Source organism: Schistocerca piceifrons, chromosome 8 (genome assembly GCF_021461385.2).
Source record: "Schistocerca piceifrons isolate TAMUIC-IGC-003096 chromosome 8, iqSchPice1.1, whole genome shotgun sequence".
NCBI lineage: Eukaryota > Metazoa > Arthropoda > Insecta > Orthoptera > Acrididae > Schistocerca > Schistocerca piceifrons.
Genome location: NC_060145.1, coordinates 486,898,512 through 486,922,895, shown reverse-complemented (window position 1 = coordinate 486,922,895; position 24,384 = coordinate 486,898,512). Strand labels below are relative to the sequence as shown.

The 24,384-nt window shown below is 42.2% G+C and overlaps 1 protein-coding gene and 1 non-coding gene across 2 annotated transcripts; both read right to left on the bottom strand.

Moving 5' to 3' along the window:
• Positions 1-14,845: 14,845 nt before the first annotated feature.
• Positions 14,846-24,077, bottom strand: LOC124711698. Its single transcript, XM_047241899.1, has 3 exons — positions 23,808-24,077; positions 23,630-23,731; positions 14,846-15,066 (listed from the first exon to the last, which is right to left on the bottom strand). Exons 1-3 carry the CDS (start codon positions 24,051-24,053, stop codon positions 14,926-14,928), a joined length of 489 nt encoding a protein of 162 aa, XP_047097855.1. The 5' UTR covers positions 24,054-24,077; the 3' UTR covers positions 14,846-14,925.
• On the bottom strand, positions 17,259-17,333 carry Trnas-uga. Its single transcript has one exon. It is a non-coding gene; the product is annotated as a tRNA-Ser (tRNA).
• Positions 24,078-24,384: the final 307 nt, after the last annotated feature.

The window sequence follows — 24,384 nt, the reverse complement described above, 5'->3', positions numbered from 1 at the left end:
TTGTGTGTATGGAAGTAGCTTTAGTTAACCAGCATGCGGTCTGCCGTACTGATTTGCCACTTTTTGAACAAGGCTGTGAACTGACAGACTAGTGAGGTTACAAATAGGAACAATCATCTTAATATTAACAGATACCTCTGTATTTAGCTGTCAGGCTACTGCACAGATGCCGTGGAAACTCCAGTATGAACTGTTCACATAGACTGCGTGTTCTTTCAACAGAAACAGTTATAGAAGCCTGTCCAGTATATGCTTAAAATTTCCACATTCCTGGTTGTGAATATAGGCTCCCATGTACCCAGTGACAGCTACAAGACAGTCAATTCCAATTCTGCTTCTCTTAGTGTCACTTATCTGTAAATGTAGCCAGGAGAGAATTTTTGTGCTAATAACTATGCAGAGACAACTACGTAAAGGTTGCCTCAGAGATTATGTAAGGAAACAAACAAAAACAAAATGCACCATATATCATCTTCCCACATAGTCATATATTAAGAAAACAGGACATTAAGTAGTTAAGTAGGAAAACATTCACTGTCAAGTTTTGAAAACTGTCCAGAAATAACTGCTCAGGCATCTCCAGATCTGAGATGAAGGGTGGGAAAATGCTTTTGTACTGGTTAAACCAACCTAGAATGACCCCTTATGCAGTTTAGAGGAAACAGAGAAAATCTAAATCTCTGTGTTCTGACTGATTTGTACTGCCAGCCTCTCAACTGCGAAATTGTGGCAGGCAGCTCAGATACTAAAGAGTTAATGTGGGAAGTGTCATGATCTTTTGGAAAGAATGACCCTTGCATTAACTTGAAATGATTTAGGGAAACTTGAGAAAACTTCAATCTGGATGATGACCAGATTTTAAGCCTGTTCCTTCCAAGTGAGAGTCCAGTGTACAACATCAATATCTCCTGTGGTTTAATGTGTTGACAATCACAAGGCCACAGCACAGCCTTATGCTGCATTACTACCAGTGGCACAGCAGAGGCTCACATGTGAATCTATCACTATGCATGTTGTGGTCAGTGTGTTAACTACACCTTCCAGGCAAGAGTCTACCGCCTTTACCATAGAATCAATTTGTTTGGTAAGGTGGGAGTATATTTAGCGGTCTACGGCACACAGGTATGGCACGATACACCCAAAAGAGATTCTCTAGACAATTGTCTGCTTGTCAGGACTTCCTCTTAAGAGCAATCTACATATCTTTGTCAGCTTGTCAACTATCTGAGGTAAATTTAAAGCTATCAGCAAGCCAAATGCCACAGTAAGTTACTGTCACGATGATTACTGCTAAAATATTTAACACATTGTCTGCCATCCCCTTGGCAATCAACACGTTACACTTTCAGACAAAATCCTCCTCCTGAAGGAGGAGGAACACACACACACACACACACACACACACACACACACACACACACACACACACACACACACTGTGTGTGTGTGTGTGTGTGTGTGTGTGTGTGGGGGGGGGGGGGGGGGGGGCGTGTGTCTGTTTTGGACTTTGGAAGGAGGATGTTGTGTGATAGCTTTAATATTTTAGCAATCTCTTTTCATTGTGCCTGTCTGTGGCAACGCCTCCACTATGTACAGAATGGCAACCTTCTTTTGGTGCCTATGTGGTTTGGGTGTTGGCAATCATGATGGCTGCTATCTTGTTAGTAGCAACATGGAATAATTCTGTTGACATACTGAATCAGCGCCTTAGGTTGCCAAACCAAGATATTGGTCTTCTCCCAGGACGTGTTTTGCTGTTGATTTTCTCTTGTATTTTTTTTGCAGCAAATCTTATTTGTTTGTATTATGCATGATATGTCCTAGACCTAGAGTAGCAATCTACTCTTTCCATATTGTTATTTCATCCTGGACTTGCCATTGTTAGATGTGAAAACTGACAGAACTAACTCTTTCTTTGCATTAGGACAACAGTATAGTTCTCAACAAGGACTACAGCTTGTAGGCACCATCTAGTTGCAGTTCCATACCACTGTAGAAGGGAACTCAAAATAACAGCATCGGACAAAGCACGAACTCCATTTTGAGTGGGAGGCACAACTAAACTGTAAACCAGGGCTTCCCAACCTTTCCAACTGGCGGACCCCTTCTTCAGTCGAAAATCCATGGCAGAACCAGAGTCAGTTAAGAGCACAGTAAGTTTAAATTTCAGAGCAAAACCCATGGGAACTGAAAGCTGCTCAATGCAAGTGCCATGTTGCCATTGACCCCCTCCCCCCTCCGAAGTATCAATAGTCGTTGGTTTAGATGAATTAAATTAAAAAAAACTTGAAAGTAACGATCCAATTTGAATTCCCACTGTATCCAGATACTTACTAGTGGATTTACTCAATTTTTTCAACACACTATTGCCTGATTAAAATTACTTGTAATTGACATTTCACACGATGGGGCTGCCTTCCTCCAAGAGCAAACAACACATCCAAACTGTTGCTGTTGACAAGCTGCCACTTGTGGTCTGTTCACTTCCACTGTTTGGCTACTGTTGTGTAAGGAGCATGCATATTTCGTAACAGTCGTGTGTGTGTGTGTGTGTGTGTGTGTGTGTGTGTGTGGTTTCTCGTGAAATCTGAAGAAAAATGTTCAAACGTATGTAAAGTCTATGGGACTTAACTGCTCAGGTCATCAGTCCCTAGTCTTACACACTATTAACTTAAGTTGAACTTCCGCTAAGCACTAAGGACAAAACACACACACACACACACACACACACACACACACACACACGCCCGAGGGAGGACTCGAACTTCCAGCAGGAGCGGTCGCGCAATCCACGACGACATGACGACTGAGACTGCGCGGTCATTCCGCGCAGCTGTGAAGAAAAGAGGTAGACCCATGATTCGGGATACAAACACACCACGAAAGAAAAGAGGCCAAGCAATTGCCTTTAAAGGACTATTGTGACATCTGTTGTGCAAGGTGTGGGAATACATTCACCCAGTTTACATGCGTTTCCAAAACTGGATTTCGTAAGCCGATGCCCCAATCCCGCTTTTGGTTGGTCAGGTAAACACTTCAAAATCGATTCTGGAAATCTGCTTTTATAAAGCCGTTTTCCAGTTCCACGATCAATTTTTGTGCCCATGTAAACAGTTCGGAAAGTCTAGTTATTTTTACGTCTTTGCGTATCTACTGAACGGCAGCTGTCAGTCCATAGCCGGCAGCTAGCAGGCGGTGTTGCAACAGGGGTCAGTTGGTAGCTGGCAACAACATTTAGCCACAGCTGACAACTTCAACTACTACTTGGACACTATATCGTGGCAGTCAGCCTTGACTGTAAACAAATTAGGAAAACAAACAAACCGACCCTCTTATTTCTATATAAGAAGACAAAGCATTTCACAGAACGTAAGACTTTTTTCTCAAAGGAAACAATTCTGGCAGAGGAGTTTTACCTTTTACAAGGTGGCATGTGAAAAGTCCTCATTTGTTTACGCTTGCAGCCAGTTGCCACGATATAGTGTCAGACTAATAGCAAGTAATTGTAATTGAAGTATAGGCAGGCCATATTTTTAACTGAGACGACGGAATATATTATAAAGAAAAGAAATTATCTTTGGAGTTCATTTTAATTTTCGTAACAAAAATATCAATGCCAACAGAATTCAATCGATAATTATTTTGTAAATGATAGCAGACAGAAACAAAGGTACGTTCACTGAGCACCTACCAAGGAAAATGCTTTCTTCTTTACTATAGGTGAGTCTGTAGGAATAATAATGGAATCCTAATGTGATGGTTGAGGGTGCTTCTGCCGACACAATTTTGAAAAGTTGGGTTCAATTCTTGACAACTGGGGATGGATGTCTGGTTCCGCATCTAGACAGCTTCGGTACTTAGTTTTGTGGGCAGCATAGATCGAGAATCCAGATTCACACATGTATGTTGTCGCATACGGAAGTAGTACAAGTTTTGCCTTTTCAACAAGGGGGTAGTATTTCTTGTTATCCAAACGGATCCAAAAGTGTGAGTGCCGGCCGGTGTGGCCGAGCGGTTCTAGGCGCTTCAGTCTGGAACCGGGTGACCGCTACGGTCGCAGGTTCGAATCCTGCCTCGGGCATGGATGTGTGTGATGTCCTTCGGTTAGTTAGGTTTAAGTAGTACTAAGTTCTAGGGGACTGATGACCTTAGATGTTAAGTCCCATTGTGCTCTGAGCCATTTGAACCAAAAGTGTGAGTGACCGTCAGTATCGAAACATGATTTTGATTTCAAGGTAGTGTCTGTGCCAATTTCTATCAACTACTCATATTCATTTGATGATAGAATGTTCGGCTTTTTGGATACAATGAATGGGTTGACTACCCATTCGATTTCTGCAGCTTCTCATCTTCAGCTGTTGGGAAATAATGCTCCAACATTGACATCAAGCTTCGGAGATGTTCCAGGATTTGATGAAACAAATTCTTTCCAAGTGCTAGTGTTTTGTTTTTAAAAAACTCCTTGACAAGAGGAAAACACTCGACCTCCCCCTCCTCTACACACACTTCCCAAAAATTGATTTTCCTCTTGAATGCTCGTTTCACTTTGGCCTTGGAGTGAAATATTCATTTCGTTCATTTTGGAGAAAGTATCTGACCAATAGGCAGGTATATACTGCCAATTTTCGTCATTAATGAGGTCTGCTAATTTGTTGTTATGCTTCTAAAGGAAAGCTAAGACTTCCAATCTTAATTTGTACAACCGAGAGAGTCCATTCCCACACAAGAGCCACCTCACTTCTGTGTGGAGAAGCAGGGAACGATGAAGGCTTCCCTTATCTTCACAGAGTATTGTGAAAAGTCTTGACTTCAACGGCCTCGATTTTATGTAGTTAATGATTTGAATGCATTCGTTGAAAACTTTCTTGAACGAAACAGACATTTGTTTCATAGCTAAAGCATATCTGTGGAGAGCACAATGACTACTGCTGCAGTTCTTGGCGTTTTCTTTTATTTTCGTTATTGCTCCGACTGTAGGACCCGTCATAGCTTTTGCTTCATCTGTGCACAGATCTATGCAGTTAGACCATGAAACTTCATTAGTCCTTAAAAATCATCCAATAGATGGAATATTTCAGCATCTGTTGTGTTGGCAGGTAGTGATCTGCACAATAAGAGATCCTCCTCAAAACGTCCAGAATATTCTTAACGGACAAAAGCCAGTAAAATTGCTAATCCTGCAACATCAGTGGATTCATCTTTCTGCAGAGAAAATGATTTGTGTTGGATGAGAGAAACAAGAGTGTCTTTCACATCATTTGACATGTCAACAATGTGTCTCTTGACAGTATTGTTTGATAATGGCACCGAAGATACAAGCTTTACTGCCTTTTCGTCTAGCATGCAAGAAACAATATCACTAACACACGGCTTTATGAGATTTTATGCAATGGTATGAGCTTTGCCTGTTTTTGCCACTCGATAACTGATCAAGAAAGAAGACTTTAATGAATCAACATTAATTATTTTTGCTCGAGTTTTCATGCAATGCTGAGAAGCAGCTAGTTCAGCACTCTTCCTTTTGAAAAAATCGATGTCTTTAGCCTGGAAATCCAGAGGGACTCACGCACAAATTACACACTGAGCTTTACCCTCCTTTGTCTCCATAAAGCCCATTTCTAAATAGCTTTCGTTGTACTTACGCTTCTTGGTTATTCCACTTTCACACGATATTGCAACCAATGGAGTACTTGCAGCGTTTTCACATAATAAATCCGGCTGTGGAGCTTTTTGTGATTGTTCTTCCTTTGGTCGTCCTCCCTCTTCATTCATTTCAACTGGAAACTTCCCTTGTTGTGAAGGTGATGGAGAAACTGCACCCTTCTTCAATAATCCTGACTTCAGCCACCGATCCATGTTAGACATAATAAACTGGTCAAAGATCGACTTATGAAATAGGTAGTGAACTGACAAAGCAAGTTTAACATTTAATGATGCCTGGGGCCGCATACGTGCCAACGAGTGCTGTGATTGATTGACGAAGCTCGCTCCGCACATGTGTAAAAGGTTTCAGCGCATCTAGGGCCGTGAGCCGGCGCACGAACGACTCCCGTATTGTTGCAAAACAGTCGATCAGAGAAGCCGCATTCTCCAGCACTAAACTGTGTATGCGTTCTCACTCAGGAACCGCAAAGGCTGCTTGGGAATACGACCTGAACTAAGAGTACACATGTTTTTCACACGAAACAAATAGTGATGAATTTGATTTTCACATTTTTATTCAATAATTTTACTCATTATTTTACACCAATTGGGTGAAAGGTGGCCACAGACCCCCTAGAAAGAGCCGGCGGCCCCCTAAGGGGTCCCCGGGCCTCATGCTGTGAAGCCCTGCTGTAAACCGTGCACACACAATATTTGTAAATATGACACGTCGACTGCCGCGCATATAGCAATCGATGTTTCGTGACCAGGCCCCAGTGTTATGCATGAGGCTCTGCTGTGCTACCGACTTGCACATGGCGTCACACATAGGGCTCTTCTGTGACATCATGGAAGTCAATGTGTTAACACACAAACTGGAATTAAACAGTATATACTTCAAGTCCTTGATCAATATGCACATTATTATAATGAACCAGGTACACTTGGTTGTTGCTCCAAAGTCCTTTCATCACCTTGTTTTCAGCATTTGGAGCATATTTATCCTTCATCTAGCTATATGTTTTAGACATGAAATTGCAAGAAGGTAATGAGAATGTGGAGAGACAGGTTGTTTCCTCTTGTACAGGTGACTGAGTGAGTTGTCTTTCCTCTTCAGCCTTCCGCAATCTATATCCCTCTCTCTCCTCCTCTGGGAAGGAACTATTAATTTTAAAGCTAGGATATCGTATGTACATTCATATATGTATTCTGACAGTACTAATACTCATCACATGCACATGAACTCACCAGAAATCCTGCCTCATAATTTTATATTTTTCTTGGGAGAATTTTCCTTTTGATACGATTGCGCTTTATTCTGTTTAGTATCTGCCCCTGTGCACTAGGGGGAGAAAAACTGTGCTTCAAATTTGTTTTCCTGCTCCAATTGTTTCTAGTGAAACATCTGGTTAGTATCTACTATATTGTACATCAAATGTTGGTACGTAATGCCAACAGGACCAGTCAGCAACAAGTAACTGTCAGCACCTTTTCAGTAGGTATTAAACAAATTGTAAAATATATATATACAACTGTAATTTTTCCTTCACTATTGTGGCTAGGACTTGGATCAAACAATGGAAACTCTGATGCTGCCAGTATGTGTGCAAGTGGTGTGCTTGCTTGTGTGGATGAATGTGTGTGTTTTCCTTTTTTGACAGTCTGTGGCTGACAGCTAATGTGTAAGTGTCTTTTAGTTGTGCTTTTCTGCAAGTTCAACATGTCATCTTTACAGTAAGTAAGAATCTTATCTTTTCCTTCCATTGTAGGAACAACATTAGTAATTTTTCAATATTAACAAGTTGACTGCCGCGAGGCTGCAAGTGGTAAAGCAGAGCCAGTGGCCCCACAGCAGTCAGTGAGTTAAAAAGAATATTGCTGAGTAGTTTCAGTATAAAATTACATGCGGCACAGATGATTATAGTTCATCTGAGCCCATTCTTTGTCTTCCTCTTTCTAAAAACAAGATGAACATGAGTTCAGTTTTAGTATGCCACTGACGTAGATCAGACACATTTGCTTTCTTGTTTGCCATTAGTCGTACACTGATGTACTGATGCTTCAATCCACCATTATATGGAAGTTTACAGATACAGTGGCATGCGTAATAATAATATAAATACTATGGTGAAATCATTCTTCTAGATAGCATACCAGTGAATTACTGCGAGAAAAATGATATAAAATAAATAATAGGTAAAAATCAAACTTCTTCAGTGTTTCATGAATTTTATTAAGTAATCATACCTGCAAAATAGATAGTGAGCAGTAGCAATACAGTGAAAAGGATTTGTAGAAAGGCACAATGAAAAGACTGTCTGAAAGTTAGCTTTCAGCCAACAAGGCCTCTGTCAAAAATAGACAATGTAAACACTCCCCCCCCCCCCCCCCCCCTCTCTCTCTCTCTCTCTCTCTCTCTCTGTCTGGCAGCTAGAGCCAGAGCCTGGCTCCAGCTGCCAGAGACTGTCTCTGTGTGTATCTAATTTTGACGAAGGACTTTTATTCCATCCTGGATTTTCCATTGTTAGGCAGTGAATAGTGGAACTTTACTATCAAGAAGGAACCAATATGCATACGTACCCATCAGAGGAACAGACTGTTAAAGATGGTGTGCCCAAGGTTATATTCTGGTCCAGTCTTGTTCCTGTTGTTTGTCAATGAGCTACCCCATCCCAAACATGCATAAAATTTGCATACAAATCAACACTGTGATAAAGAGGTAAGAGTGTATGTGAATTGGAGAACAAAATCAAACCATTCGTGTCACAGCACTGATTGGTTCCCCCGAAACAGTCTTATAAATACAGAAAAGATAGTAACTACACATTTACATAGTGCACAAAGCATACACAGTTCAGACCCGCTGTTCTGACGCTGCACTGTAGGGCACAAACATCCCCAGCTCATTTGGTGGCAGGTGCAGTCATTGTAGGCTACCCACCAGGAGAGAGAATTGCACACATTCTGTGGATGTGCAATGTATATGGTCAATCCTGGCTGTGTGCACTCAGCCGGTGCAAAACGATTCTGTAGGCTGACCGACTGCTAGCACATCGGCTGTTTGCCCACAGGCACTTGGCTGCCCACCAGTGAGCATGCAAACTGGAACAACCTGCTTTAAGCCTTACTGTAATACTATCTGGTAAATAATTAGACAGTGTAAACAGCACTATATTTCCTGGAATACTGATCCAAGAAAATTTTAAGTGGGTCAAGCATGTAATCTTCAAAAATGAAAAAAAAGTACCATTTGCTACTGTGTGAAAATTCTTACTGGCTGCATGACAACAAATGGTAAAACATATACACTACACATAGATGCAATCATTGTTTATGAGCTCACTTGCCAGCAGAAGTTGCTTTATTTACAACAAAAAGAATTGCAAGGACTATAGAAAACGTTACTTTTAGCGTTCATGCAAGCCACTATGTAAGAATCTGCAAATTCTACCACTATATTGTTTATACATTCTCACACTTAAATCTTTCATTACAAAATAATGGACACTGAAGACCAACTAGTGTATCGATACGAAACAGTTCATAATTCTAACACGTGACAGAAAATGGAACTGCGTAGTGAATAAGCAAGTCAAAACTGAGGCAAAATGGACCTCTACTAGCAGGGAAGAAACTTTACCAGGTACCACATTACATTACAACACAAAAAATGTAAAGTTTTTTAAATCTGCTGTAAAAATGTCTTTTACGTTAATTTTATTACAAAGATACATTTTTACAGCCAATTTAAAATAATTTACATTTTTTGTGTTTTAATGTAATGTGATACCTGGTAAAGTTTCTTCTCTGCTAGTAGAGGTCCATTTTGCCTGTTTTGATTTGCTTATCCACTAAGCAGTACTATTTTCTGTCACGTGTTAGAATTATGAACTGTTTCTTTTTGATACACTAGTTGCTCTTCAGTGTCCATTATTATTGTAATACAATGTTGTTGAATATACACTAAAGTGACAAAAGTCACAAGCTACCTTGTAATATCATGTTGTACCTCCTTTTGCTTGGCGCAATGCAGCAACTCAACACGGCTAGGACTCAATAAGTTGTTGGAAGTCCACTAGAGATATATTGAGCCATTCTGCCTCTATAGCCGCCCATAATTGCAAAATTGTTGCCAGTGCACAAACTGGCCTCTCGATTATGTCCCATAAATGTCTGATAGGATTCATGTCAAGTGATCTGGGTGGCCAAATCATTCACTCAAATTGTACAGAATGTTTTTCAAGAGAGTTGTGAACAATTGTGGCCCCATGACATGATGCATTGTCATCATTAAAAAGCCCACCGTTGTTTGGGAACATGATGTCCATAAATTGCTGCAAATGATCTCCACGTATCCGAACATTCAAAGCACCCAGTCCATTCCAGGTACACACTGCCCACACCATTATTGAGCCTTCACCACCTTGCAGAGTATCTTGTTGACTGCTTGGGTCCACGGCTTCCTGGGGTCTGCACGACACTCAAACCCTACCATCAGCTCTAACCAACTGAAAACAGGAATCCTCTGACTAGCCCATTGTTTTCCAGTCATGTAGGGTCCAACTGATACAGTCACAAGCTCAGGAGAGGTGCTGTGGTGTTAGTCATCTGTTACCATAGCTCATTAACAGCTAATTTTGCTGCCTGTCCTAACGGATACATTCCTCGTACATCACACATTGAGTTCTGGGTCGTTAAGCGTACGCCGACAGCCACTGGGCTGTTCATGGTAGGAGGTAATGCTTGAAATTTGGTATTCTTGGCACACTTTTGACTCCACGAATTTTGGAAGATTGACTTCAGAAATGGAATGTCTCATGTGTCTAGCTCCAGCTTCCATTCTGCATTTGAAGCCTGTTTATTCCCATCATGCGGCCATAATCACTTTGAAAACCTTTCCACATACATCACACCTGAGGACAATTGACAGCTGTCAATGCACAGCCCTCTTACACTGTTACAAAAATATCATGTATATGTAACAGATATTCAATTGTAATTAAGATATCTAACCTTAGCAATGTAAGGAACAGACAGATTGCTACTCACTGTAAAGGTGACACCGAGTTGCAGACAGGCACAACGAAAAGACAAGTTATCTTTATGGTGAGTAGCAATCTATATTTTCCTTATATCATCGATATATGAACCGGGAGTTCTCACTATCTAAACTTAGTATAGTCATAAATAATGACTTGTCCAATATCTGAGAGAGTATGTGAGAGATTTACTGGAACAAATAAAATAGATACATATAAAATAAGAGCTTTTTGTTCCCAGATGCACATCCTGGATAAAATTGTTTATAACATTCTAAGCCCTGAAGCAAAGAGAGATGCCACATGGTCATAAAAATGAAATGATCATATGGCATTGTCGGCCGGAAGGCCCCATTTGGGGGAGTTCGGCCTCCGTATTACAAGTCCTTTTTAGGTGACGCCACATCGGCGACTTGCAAGTCCCCTGCCGGAATTGAACCCGGGCCCCCTGTGTGGTAGGTGGTAAAGCTACCACTAGACTATGGATGCGGACACAGAACTTATTTAACAGGACTTCATCATACATAATTTACTATGAAATACAAGTAAGAATGCTATAACATGTATGACGAGTATCTATGTTTGCTAAACATAGAGTGTGCTTTATATTATATGAACACATACCACATATATAGTTTATAACAGAGAATTGCTATTATTTCTGATCTGTTTTAAATGTTAAGTAAAACCCCTTTGCATGTGCTTTGAGAATGTACAGAGCAATCGCTGGAAATTACTCTCTCCTGGATCATTTCTTTCTTTATTTTTTTTTATTTTCAATGAGCGCATCAATCTGCATGGCAGCTTTCACAATTTTTATTGCCATGCCCTGGAATCAGACAATCCTCCCCACCTCTCCTAAATTAGTACTCCACTGTTCACCCAAGCTATGCAACATCCTAGTCCACTCCTATGCCAGCACTCCCAATCCGCAGGGATATAATACCTGTGGAAGACACAGGTGCGAGTCCTGTCCAATTCACTCACACAGCAAATCCTACTGTAGTCCTGTTATACGTTTACCCTATCCTGTCACCGGCAGGGCCACCTGTGAAAGCAACTATGTGATATACCAGCTCTACTGCAATTTCTGCACAGCATTTTAAGTGGGCACTAACCAACTGTCCACCAGAATGACTATCCGCCACCAAACTGTGGCCGATAGCAGAGTTGCCCATTCAGTTGCACAACGTGCTGCTCGAGCACAACGTGCCCACAATACTGCTTCACAATCTGTGCCCTCTGGATCATTGCCCCAACACCAGATGCCTGAACTACATGGATGGAAGTTATCCTTACAATATATCCTTTGTTCCCGTAATCCTTTTGGTCTCAGTCTCAGTTAAACCACTGCACCCACACCTTGCACCCAATAGTGTACATTTCCTCTGCCCTGCCACCCCTCTCCAACCCACTCCTCCTGATCATGCATCACGTAAACTCACTGGCTCCAATGCCCATGTGTCACATTTCTCTCCTGCACACCTGCTGCCTCCTTCCAAGCCATCACCCACCTTTCCCTCATCCTCGCACTTCATGTCTTCCTCCACCCATCCCATCTGATGCACCCCTCATCCCAATCTGTCAAACTGCAGTCTTGGCAATACTTGTTCAGCTGCACAATCCACCTGATGCACCCTTCACCCCAATCTATCTGTCGAACTGCAGTCTTGGCAATGTATGTTCAGCCGGTAGAGTGTGTGTGTGTGTGTGTGTGTGTGTGTGTGTGTGTGTGTGTGTGTGTGTGTGTGTGTGTGTGTCATTTACAAAAAAAGGTCTCACAATAACACCAAACACATAACATAGGTAAAGTATATACCCAATAATGTGCCACCACTAATATCTTGCTCCGGTTTTCATTTAACCATTTTTCTCACGACATTAGAAGTCCCAAAACAAGTTAAGAAAATTTTAGCTATTGCCATCCAACAAAATCAGAATCAGTACAGTGCCATCATCCACCAATGCTGTTTGTAGTGTGTGTGAGTGTGAATGCCACCTGTCCAATGCTTCCTATGTAAACACTAAGCTAGAAAGAACATTCTTCTTCTCCCTGCTATGGTTCCACTTGTAGTCTACCACAAACATTGCAATGTGCACAATAAATATTGCACTCCCTTTCCAGATATAGAATGCAATTTTCAATTAGCAGTGCAAAAGATGAAATACTGAACAACCAGTTCATTACAGATTCACCACCTCACTTCACCTTCTTCTTCTTACACAGCCTTTTATGATACAATCACCACAAGAATGCAGTAAATCTCACAATACTTCCAAATTTATTCACCGACTGCAAATTCCTTGACATGAGCTGTATTAGGTACCCAAAAGTGACACACGAAAATTTGTGCTGATCAGGACTCAGGTCCAGATTTCCCACATACTGAGAGCAGTCACTTTAACCACTTCAGCTAACCATGCACGCTCCTCAGACCGATCGTGTTTGTTCTTTCTGACAAGCATGTAAATATGACAATATGTTAAGTTGCAGGCAGGCATAATTAAAAGACACTTATATAAGGCTTTCAGCCACAGCCTTCATCAGCAAAAGTGAAACACACATCATTCAGACACGCAAGCAAGAACACCTCATCTCCAGAGACACTGGAGTTGGCAGTCTTGTGTATAAGGTATGCTTGCTTGTGTATATGAATGGTACGCGTTTCTCTTATCCTGATAAAGGCTGTGACCAAAAGCTTTACATAAGTGTCTTTTAATTATGTCTGTCTGCAACTTAACATGTTATTTACGGTACGTATCAATCTGTCTTTCCCTATATTGTTGATCTTCCTACCTGGAGTTTCCATTGTTGCAATATCACAATAGTCAATATTAGACATCGTCATCTGTATATGGCACTGTTAATATTGCAACCTCATGCCAGTGTCACTTACAGTACTACTAAACAACTATGGCATGTATACGAGACATACTGACAATTATGTCACATTTCTGCCAACCATCAAAGTGGTTGCAATACTCATCTCATACAGTTCATGTTTTAATAACTTACCGTATTGACTCGAAATTCAAGGGGAGAAAAAAGTTTTAGGCCGCACCTCCAAATTGAAACAAAGTTGGTCCATTGTAAGATGAGACACAGTTTAGGTCGAATGAATGACGATACAGCTACAGTAGTTTGGTTCGAGTCGTAAGCTTAGCAGTTAAGTTTTACCAGGCAGCCATTGCTATGCATCAGGCGCTCCGTCAATATTTATACGGGTACCCTTCCTTTTTCATGTGCTTTGTCTGGCTGTTTGAATTGATTGCTTATTTTTCTTCGATCTGATAAGCGCCTTTCTCTTTTTATAGGGGTTTATGTCACTCTAAGCTGAAAGTGCATTACTGTACTGTGTCATGCACTGTTTGTCGCATTCTGATAGTGAGTGTTTATGCCCTGTCACTGCTCGCGGCATGGCCGCTTACAATTAAAAAAGAGAGAGAGAAGAATCGTCTCATTAGCGTAACAATGGCAACAGACTGCTATTTGTTGTTACTTACACTGCTGCTTTCTTTGCTAATGATCAACAAGAACCAAATAATATACTACGTATGATAGAAGTTCTGAACGAGAGTTCAGCGGAAATTTTTCTCCGTTTGAAAATCTTTGCAGACGCCTCTTTAGTACATATCATTCTGCACAGAAATTAGAGTCCTCTTAGATTTAAAAATCTAGTCAATTGCTGTGCTTCATTTCTGACTGTATCACTATTAGGCATAAGAATAATACAAATATAAACATGACATGATATGTATATTCTTCCGCATTTGCTGTTGTCTCACTCTAGTTTCGTAGTTTATTAGGCAGACAGGATTTAAATGCGATAGCAGCAAACACGAAACAATACATGGCAAAATGTTTATATTCGTATTATTCTTGTGGTGAAGAGAAAACTGCATGTGATTCACAGTTCATAAAGGTTCCTATTAGCAACCATCTCTTCTCACAGGAAGGAAAAAATTCAGCACATAGAGTTGGCGGCAGAAATTAGTTGTGGCAGCACCTACCAACATTTTTCAGAACTTCTGCTTACTTTGCACTCGATTCTAAGCCGCAGGCGGTTTTTTTGGATTACAAAAAAATCGGAAAAAAGTGCGGCTTAGATTCGAGTAAATACGGTAAATGTGAGAAACTTCTGGAAGTACAAAAATTCTAGAGATCAAAACTAACAAACTCCATTTTATTTTACAATAGCATAATATTACTGTACAGTGAAGTTTTCTACATTGAAGATACTGATTATATAGGTGAGTTTTTGAAGCCCCTGGAGGCGTAGTCTGCAGGCACTTGTCTATCAGACAACTTAGGATATTCTGGGTCTCCGGGAACGACGCGCTTGCGGCTGACAAGTACTCTCCAGCCTCCTTTCCTTGTCCAATCCTGAAACAGACCAGGAATCGCACTGTATCCAGATTTATGAATGATGACAATTAAGTAATACTATGTGATGCTGACTGCCAATCAAAAGGAAATTATTAGTGACTAAAGTAGAGCACCTTGCAATTGTACCAAACATTCTTCACATAACAGAAGTGTTCCCAGGTGAACAGTTGGGTATCCAACGGGCACAATATTTCGGCAAGTGACCACATTGCCATCATCAGGCGCCATCATCTCGTTCGCACCAGATGATGCAATGTGGTCACTTGCCGAAATATTGTGCCTGTTGGACACTAACAACCGTCTGTTCACTTGTGAACTCTTTTGTCATGAAGTACACTGGGAGAAATTGAACCACATTCTTCACATAAATTATGAGAACCAAAATATAATAAATATAAAAAAATCCAACAGGTACTTTCACCTACACTTCATCTGAACATCTACTGATGAGCAAGCTACAATTAATGGAACTGTTGAAGGAAAACACATCATAGATGTCTGTTGCCCAAGAATTTTAATCTTTAAGGAAGATTAGGGTGTAATGTCTGACTGGCAATGAGTTTATTATTAACGGAGCCAACATTCAGACTGAGGAAGGAAATTCTGCTCTACAATTCCATCACTCAGCTTTGACCAATGACGTTATACTGGATCCAAAGATGCAACACACACAAGATTTCACAATGGCAACCAACACTCATAAAAGTTCTCATGAGAAAAAGTAATCAAAAATTATAGAATTGCAGAAATTCTTAATAATAAATATAAACTAATGGGACAACCACCGGAAAATGGGCTTCTGACTGGTAAGTTACCATAAGACCCTCAGAATCACAGTATCAGTAAAATATATGAAACAACAAACAGGAAACAAACATAGCTAAAAATCACAAAAATAATGAAATACAGAAACAACAACTAGAATTAAGCTATATAGCTCAAGTACAAAGAGCAACATGAAAGAAATTAAATCCCAGAAGAAATTGCACTACACTGTAAAAAAAGTAAAAAAATAAAAATGAAACGTGGAACTGAAAATTTGAATTGAGCTGTACATCTGAAGTAAACAGAGCAGTGAGGGTCTAGGAATGAAATAAAATTCTATAAGTAATCGTGCCACATAAAAAAGAGTCAAATATTTGTGAAAACAGAAATTTTAAATAAGACTGCTGATCATTTCACTCGTAGCAACATAAGCTGTGCTCTTAGATTTCTGCCTGACCCCCACTCTCGGAAATTGCAACAAATTCAAAATAAACAGAATAGTTTATACCAGTTTCTAAGACAACCACAGACTACATTTAGAAACAGGTCCCAGAGTCTGAAGCACTCAAGAAAAGCAGTGGAGCTCAAATAATACTAGGTACAGAAAGCTATTTGAAACCTGAAACTGCTAGCAGTGACATTTTTGGGGAAAATTTAAGTGTACATCAAAAGGACAGCCAAATTGGAAATGTACGTGGTTGTCACAGTACATAAAAAACTCAAATCCACTGAGAGAGAAATTGAAGCTGCATATGAGATTGACTGGGAAAGACTCAGTATCAGGGATGGGCAATAAAATTGTAATTGGATCCTTTACCTCCCACCAGACTCATTTCATGATGTAACCCATAACAGAGAAAACCTCAGTTCACTTGTACACAAGTTTCCCAATCACACTGTAATCACTGATGGAGACTTTCATCACCCAAAAATTAATAGGGGAAATTAAAATTTTGCTAGTGATAGGTGTGATAAGACACCATGTGAAACTTTACTAAATACCTTTTCTGAAAACTACCTAGAATAGGTGGTTAAGAACCCCAATCATGATGAAAATATACTGGATCTAATGGAAACAAATAGACCTGTACTCTTTGAGAATGTCCACATCAAAACTGCTATCAGTGACCATGACACAGTTGTGGCAACAATGATTACCAAAGTACAACTAAAACAAGCAGAAAGATATATATGTTCAGTAAACTAGATAAAAAATCAGAATGTCTTATCTCAATGACCTTGAAACTTCTAGCACAGGTCAGCAGCATGTACAGGCACTCTGGCTGAAGTTTAAAAGAATGGTTGCCCACGCACTGGATAGTTATGTAACCAGTAAAATAGTTCATAATGGGAGGGAACATCCATGGTATACAGTCACCGTAAAGAAATGTCTAAAGAAATAACTTCCTGGCAAATTAAAACTGTGTGCTGGACCGAGACTCGAACTCGGGACCTTTGCCTTTCATGGGCAAGTGCTCTACCGACTGAGCTATCCAGGCAAGTGCTCCACCGAATGGGCTATCGAGGCAAGTGCTCCACCGACTGCGCTATCCAGGCAAGTGCTCCACCGACTGCGCTATCCAGGCAAGTGCTCCACCGACTGCGCTATCCAGGCAAGTGCTCCACCGACTGCGCTATCCAGGCAAGTGCTCCACCGACTGCGCTATCCAGGCAAGTGCTCCACCGACTGCGCTATCCAGGCAAGTGCTCCACCGACTGCGCTATCCAGGCAAGTGCTCCACCGACTGCGCTATCCAGGCAAGTGCTCCACCGACTGCGCTATCCAGGCAAGTGCTCCACCGACTGCGCTATCCAGGCAAGTGCTCCACCGACTGCGCTATCCAGGCAAGTGCTCCACCGACTGCGCTATCCAGGCAAGTGCTCCACCGACTGCGCTATCCAGGCAAGTGCTCCACCGACTGCGCTATCCAGGCAAGTGCTCCACCGACTGCGCTATCCAGGCAAGTGCTCCACCGACTGCGCTATCCAGGCAAGTGCTCCACCGACTGCGCTATCCAGGCAAGTGCTCCACCGACTGCGCTATCCAGGCAAGTGCTCCACCGACTGCGCTATCCAGGCAAGTGCTCCACCGACTGCGCTATCCAGGCAAGTGCTCCACCGACTGCGCTATCCAGGCAAGTGCTCCACCGACTGCGCTATCCAGGCAAGTGCTCCACCGACTGCGCTATCCAGGCAAGTGCTCCACCGACTGCGCTATCCAGGCAAGTGCTCCACCGACTGCGCTATCCAGGCAAGTGCTCCACCGACTGCGCTATCCAGGCAAGTGCTCCACCGACTGCGCTATCCAGGCAAGTGCTCCACCGACTGCGCTATCCAGGCAAGTGCTCCACCGACTGCGCTATCCAGGCAAGTGCTCCACCGACTGCGCTATCCAGGCAAGTGCTCCACCGACTGCGCTATCCAGGCAAGTGCTCCACCGACTGCGCTATCCAGGCAAGTGCTCCACCGACTGCGCTATCCAGGCAAGTGCTCCACCGACTGCGCTATCCAGGCAAGTGCTCCACCGACTGCGCTATCCAGGCAAGTGCTCCACCGACTGCGCTATCCAGGCAAGTGCTCCACCGACTGCGCTATCCAGGCAAGTGCTCCACCGACTGCGCTATCCAGGCAAGTGCTCCACCGACTGCGCTATCCAGGCAAGTGCTCCACCGACTGCGCTATCCAGGCAAGTGCTCCACCGACTGCGCTATCCAGGCAAGTGCTCCACCGACTGCGCTATCCAGGCAAGTGCTCCACCGACTGCGCTATCCAGGCAAGTGCTCCACCGACTGCGCTATCCAGGCAAGTGCTCCACCGACTGCGCTATCCAGGCAAGTGCTCCACCGACTGCGCTATCCAGGCAAGTGCTCCACCGACTGCGCTATCCAGGCAAGTGCTCCACCGACTGCGCTATCCAGGCAAGTGCTCCACCGACTGCGCTATCCAGGCAAGTGCTCCACCGACTGCGCTATCCAGGCAAGTGCTCCACCGACTGCGCTATCCAGGCAAGTGCTCCACCGACTGCGCTATCCAGGCAAGTGCTCCACCGACTGCGCTATCCAGGCAAGTGCTCCACCGACTGCGCTATCCAGGCAAGTGCTCCACCGACTGCGCTATCCAGGCAAGTGCTCCACCGACTGCGCTATCCAGGCAAGTGCTCCACCGACTGCGCTATCCAGGCAAGTGCTCCACCGACTGCGCTATCCAGGCAAGTGCTCCACCGACTGCGCTATCCAGGCAAGTGCTCCACCGACTGCGCTATCCAGGCAAGTGCTCCACCGACTGCGCTATCCAGGCAAGTGCTCCACCGACTGCGCTATCCAGGCAAGTGCTCCACCGACTGCGCTATCCAGGCAAGTGCTCCACCGACTGGGCTATCCAGGCAAGTGCTCCACCGACTGGGCTATCCAGGCAAGTGCTCCACCGACTGGGCTATCCAGGCAAGCGCTCCACCGACTGGGCTATCCAGGCAAGCGCTCTACCGACTGGGCTATCCAAGCAAGAGCTCTACCGACTGGGCTATCCAAGCAAGCGCTCTACCGACTGGGCTATCCAAGCAAGCGCTCTACCGACTGGGCTATCCAAGCAAGCGCTCTACCGACTGGGCTATCCAAGCAAGCGCTCTACCGACTGGGCTATCCAAGCAAGCGCTCTACCGACTGGGCTATCCAAGCAAGCGCTCTACCGACTGGGCTATCCAAGCAAGCGCTCTACCGACTGGGCTATCCAAGCAAGCGCTCTACCGACTGGGCTATCCAAGCAAGTGCTCTACCGACTGGGCTATCCAAGCAAGCGCTCTACCGACTGGGCTATCCAAGCAAGCGCTCTACCGACTGAGCTATCCAAGCAAGCGCTCTACCGACTGAGCTATCCAAGCAAGCGCTCTACCGACTGAGCTATCCAAGCAAGCGCTCTACCAACTGAGCTATCCAAGCACAACTCACGCCCCATCCTCACAGCTTTAATTCCGCCAGTACCTCGTCTCCTACCTTCCAAGCTTCTGTGAAGTCGGTAGAGTACTTTCCCGTGAAAGGCAAAGGCCCCGAGTTTGAGTCTCGGTCCGGCACACAGTTTTAATCTGCCAGGAAGTTTCGTATCAGCACACACTCCACTGCAGAGTGAGAATCTCATTCTGGTCTAAAGAAATAGATTACTGCATAATAGGTGTAAAACAAGGCGAAGGGTTGCAGACAGAGAGGTGGTGAATGAAACGCGCTTGGCTGTCAAGAGAGCAATGTGTGATGCCTTCAATGACTACTGCAATAAGAATATTGTCAAATGACATTTCACAAAATCCAAAGAAATTCTGTTTGTATGTAAAGGCTGTTAGTGGCAGCAAAGTTAATGTCCATTCCCTAGTAAATGAGATAGGAACCAAAATTAAGAGTAGTAAAGCAAACGCTGTACTCAGTTTTCAAATGTTCCTTTACAAAGGAAAACACAGGAGAATTGCCCCAATTTAATCCTTGTACCGGGACATCGAATGCATAAAGAGAAGGGCAGCAAAAATGGTCACAGGTTTGTTTAATCCATGGGAGGGTGTCAGAGATACTGAAGGAACTGAAATGGCAGACTCTTGAAGACACATGGAAACTATCCCAAGAAATTCTATTAACAAAGTTCGAAGAACCGTCTTTAAATGATTACTCTAGGGGTGTACTACAACCTGCTACATGTCGCTCACACAGGGATTGTGAGGATAGGATTATAATAATTACTGCACGCACAGAGGCATTCAAACAATCATTCTCCCCAAGCACCATATGTTAATAGAACAGGAAGAAACCGCAATAACTGGCAGAATGGCATGTACCTTCTGCCATGCACCTCATAGTGGTTTGCAGAGTATAGATGTAGACCACTTATATTCTTTGCAGTGTAAACTCATGATATTACACATGATGATGTGGCTCAAAGCTGAGAACTGGATTCCCACACTAGAACTTACCCAGGAAATTAGACTTGCAGTTTCCAAAGGCAAAAATCTGTCTCTAAGAATTTAACGGAAACCACAGAAAACCTAAATGATCTGATGGAGATTTGAACAGTCATTCCCTCAAATGTGGGTCCAGTGTCTCAGCACCAAGACAATTTTATGTGGCATGATTAGAACCTTCAGGGCATCTCTTACATCGAATCACATGTCCTTAGAGAATCAACATTAAAATTTGTATACTACAAGAGCCATATACTACTACTACTACTACTACTACTACTACTACTACTAATAATAATAATAATATGCTAATGAATATTATAAATTTAAGAAACGTCTATCCTAATAACATTGTTTTCAGCAATTTCCTCGTTACATACTTGTCAAACATAATGGTATGTAACAGAAATGTGTAGCAGCAATTCAAAAGGAATCAATGTAGAGACGAGGTAGGCCTGTCTGACATGGAACAAGATATAACAGCACAAGATTAACAGGTGAGATAGAAGGAAGAAAATAGAAACAGAAAGGGATGAGAATAGTGCAGATAGACTGTAGTGGAAATGATTTATAAAAGCATAACACTGTGAGGACGAAATCCTTTTGTTCTTGGTATGTTAAATGCTGTGACAACTATGAAAAAATTATGGAGGCAAGTACCAACTTTTGAGCCTCACCTCTGAGGACAACGATACACTCCAAAAGTTCACCACAAGAGCTGACCCCTCCACCCCAACGCTTTTACTACAAAAGGCAGCTATCTGTATTTTTAACTCTTGCTCCAGTCTGATACAAAATAATTTATTACATGTTTTACATCTGTTTTCTCTCTCCCTTTCTCTATGGCTTAAGCAATGTATATGCCCTCATTAACAAATCGGCACCTGAATAATTGAGCGAGTTGTTACCTTTAAACAGTCAATGAACCATGACACCAGAAGTCAGGGTACAGTGATCCACTATGATAAACTGCATCCAGAAAAAACATTATTTAAAGCAATATAATTACTTCTTGCAATGTTGATACGTTTTCATTTCATTGATGTTTCACAAATTGGAACAAGTTCCAGATGTAAAGCACTCTTGATCCAATTATATTATGCTGCCAGCATTCACAATACCCTTTCCTTCTTAAATATATTCTCATATGAAACAAGCTCTGAGCAATAATCTGTTCTAGTATGTTTATCCCATTGAAACTTTTCACAGTTTGGATACCAGTTTATCCATTGTGATGTGGTGATTCATTGGACAGCACAAGCTGGGTCGACACTGTAAACAAATCTCTGCTGCCTCTTATCAAATCCCAATTCAACAATGCATTGGCAAGGATTTCCACATTATACTTTGTGTCCTTTCTTCAGGTAATATTCTGTCACAATAATATGACCTGTTGTCTGTAATTCACATGGCGTGTTCAATACAGCTTCTTCACACTGCTGGATTAGCCTTAACACACCCACAACCTACCTCTGGAGAGGTCTGAACTCTGGCACTTCACCTGTAGAAAGGAGACACACTGCACCAGTACCAGTTGCCATCACTTTGATTCTAGGCAATACAAACCGAGAAGCTCTTACTTGCACATGCTACTGTGAAAGACTGGGGGTTACCTCATGTGTGTATTTCAGTAAAAATAATACAGACAGACACATACTTAGGTTACAACACGAGGAAAAATTGCAAAAATTGTGCTGAAAATGTGTGCCACATACTGGTCATGACTGTGCAAACCTTCTTAACAAGGAAATATAGGATCTCTAGAATTTTAACCAAATCGAGCCAATCTTCAAATATGAACACGCTTTGAAAAAAATTAAGTTTATTCACATTTACTGTGAAGAAAGGAAATACTTTTGCAGGGGACACACCAAGACGATGATTCCTCCACAGAACTGAAGTGCACAGCAAAACAGGGGGAAAAAAAAGATTACCAAGACAAATTGTTTGTAATGATTCAGCTGTAGGTTTGTTCAGTGTCTGATATGGATGAGTCTGGGACTTTCATAAGACATCTGGGTCAAATACACACATTTTAAATTTTTAAGTCCTTTAATGACTTTGGAAGATGATGGAAGCCACGAACTGAAGTTCATCCAACATTGCATCTCAAGGGCACTTTTTCCACATACACTTGCACATTTTATTTATTGAGCATGAAGTCAACCTCTGAATTTTATTGTGGAGGTAATAATCCATGTAAAAGGGATGTAATGAATGCCATAACTTTTTGTTTTCTTAAGTAAGTGGCCCAAGGTCCCATTACTGCCAAGTTTTAGAATTTCACCTCTGGAAATGCTTGTTAATATGAAAAATCTCAAACTGAATTGTGGTTCAGAATCCACATGGAAGTGTAGGTCCCCTTATAACTGACTTAAATAAGTCTGTTCAAAAGTCTGAGTATGACGACGACATGTCACCTCCGATAGGGCTATGGTTAAGAAAGCATTGCAGCTATCAAACAAACCTTTGAGTCAATGACAGTTTTATCTTTTAACTTCAGTATAAATTAATTTTCTGTGCATTTAAGGTTACACAACGTATAAAGAAGATAACTTTTCCTTGTTTAGTGGAGCAGAACATTCACATATCAATACATGGCTGCTGAGTACATAATACTTCAGAGATTAAACTGAGAAGCAATTTACAAGTTCTGTTCAGAATAGCAAATCAGTGTTACACTGTGCACTCCCCTCTTTCATTCTCTCTCCTCTTCTAAAACCCGATGGCATGCAAATGTAACTATATTGAGCAAACAAAAATTACAAACGCTGAGCAATGCCATGTCAATTGATTAACATCAGTTACCAAACCATTTAACGAGCAAAGTGTAATGGGTATAGCAGCTAGAAAACTTACGTTTGCATTGTATTTGAAGTAGTACGTCGTTGCATATATGGCGAACAACGATATAAAGACTTTTCCGGTGACGTACCGTGCAATCTGCGCTCGGCGCTCTCCCTACAAATAAACAAACAATACAATGTTTTGGGAACATTCTAAATGAGGTTATCACAACTACACTATTAACACTCACAATAGTAGGCTTCAGAGCATTAAATATAACGTCCAATGGCTTTCTGTACGCCCTTCGAATAGGATTCATTAACTCTCGTTCCAATTCGGGTACACGCCTGGGTTCGTTAGGAGACAGTATTTGATCTTGCAACCATTGTTTTCTCCATGCTCTTTCCTCATTTGTCATACCCACTAGTCTCTCTCTTTCGCGGACCATACGGCCCGCAATGGGCATTGGCTTTACACCACCCGTGTCTGAGGCCATTATTCTTAATAACCTTTTAGAGTTAATAAGGCAAATAAGCTACCCCAGCCAGCCGACTTCTTGAGTTCTTCGTGTAGGACAGGTTACCTATTACGTCGATAGTAGAGGTGGCAAAAAATAACGTAACTGATAGAAATAACCGGTTACTGAGAAGTAACGGTTACTGCGATAACCGTTCCTCTGATTCTGGCAGTTATTTCAATAACTGTTTAGTGTCAACAGTGCCTCGCGCCATCTGTTGACCGAAGATCGTACTGCACATTTGGAGGCGTTCTATAGACCATGGGAATAACTGTGAGACTGCGCGCCATCTGTTGATAATAACTGTGTA

Excerpts from the sequence above, each read along its gene's own strand:
- LOC124711698 (XM_047241899.1), bottom strand. The coding sequence starts at position 24,053 with ATGGCCTCAGACACGGGTGGTGTAAAGCCAATGCCCATTGCGGGCCGT. Across the intron at positions 23,732-23,807 it reads ATGCTCTGAAGCCTACTATT|GGAGAGCGCCGAGCGCAGAT; the intron begins GTGAGTGTTAAT and ends GTTTATTTGTAG. Across the intron at positions 15,067-23,629 it reads ACTTCAAATACAATGCAAAC|GATTGGACAAGGAAAGGAGG; the intron begins GTAAGTTTTCTA and ends GGTCTGTTTCAG.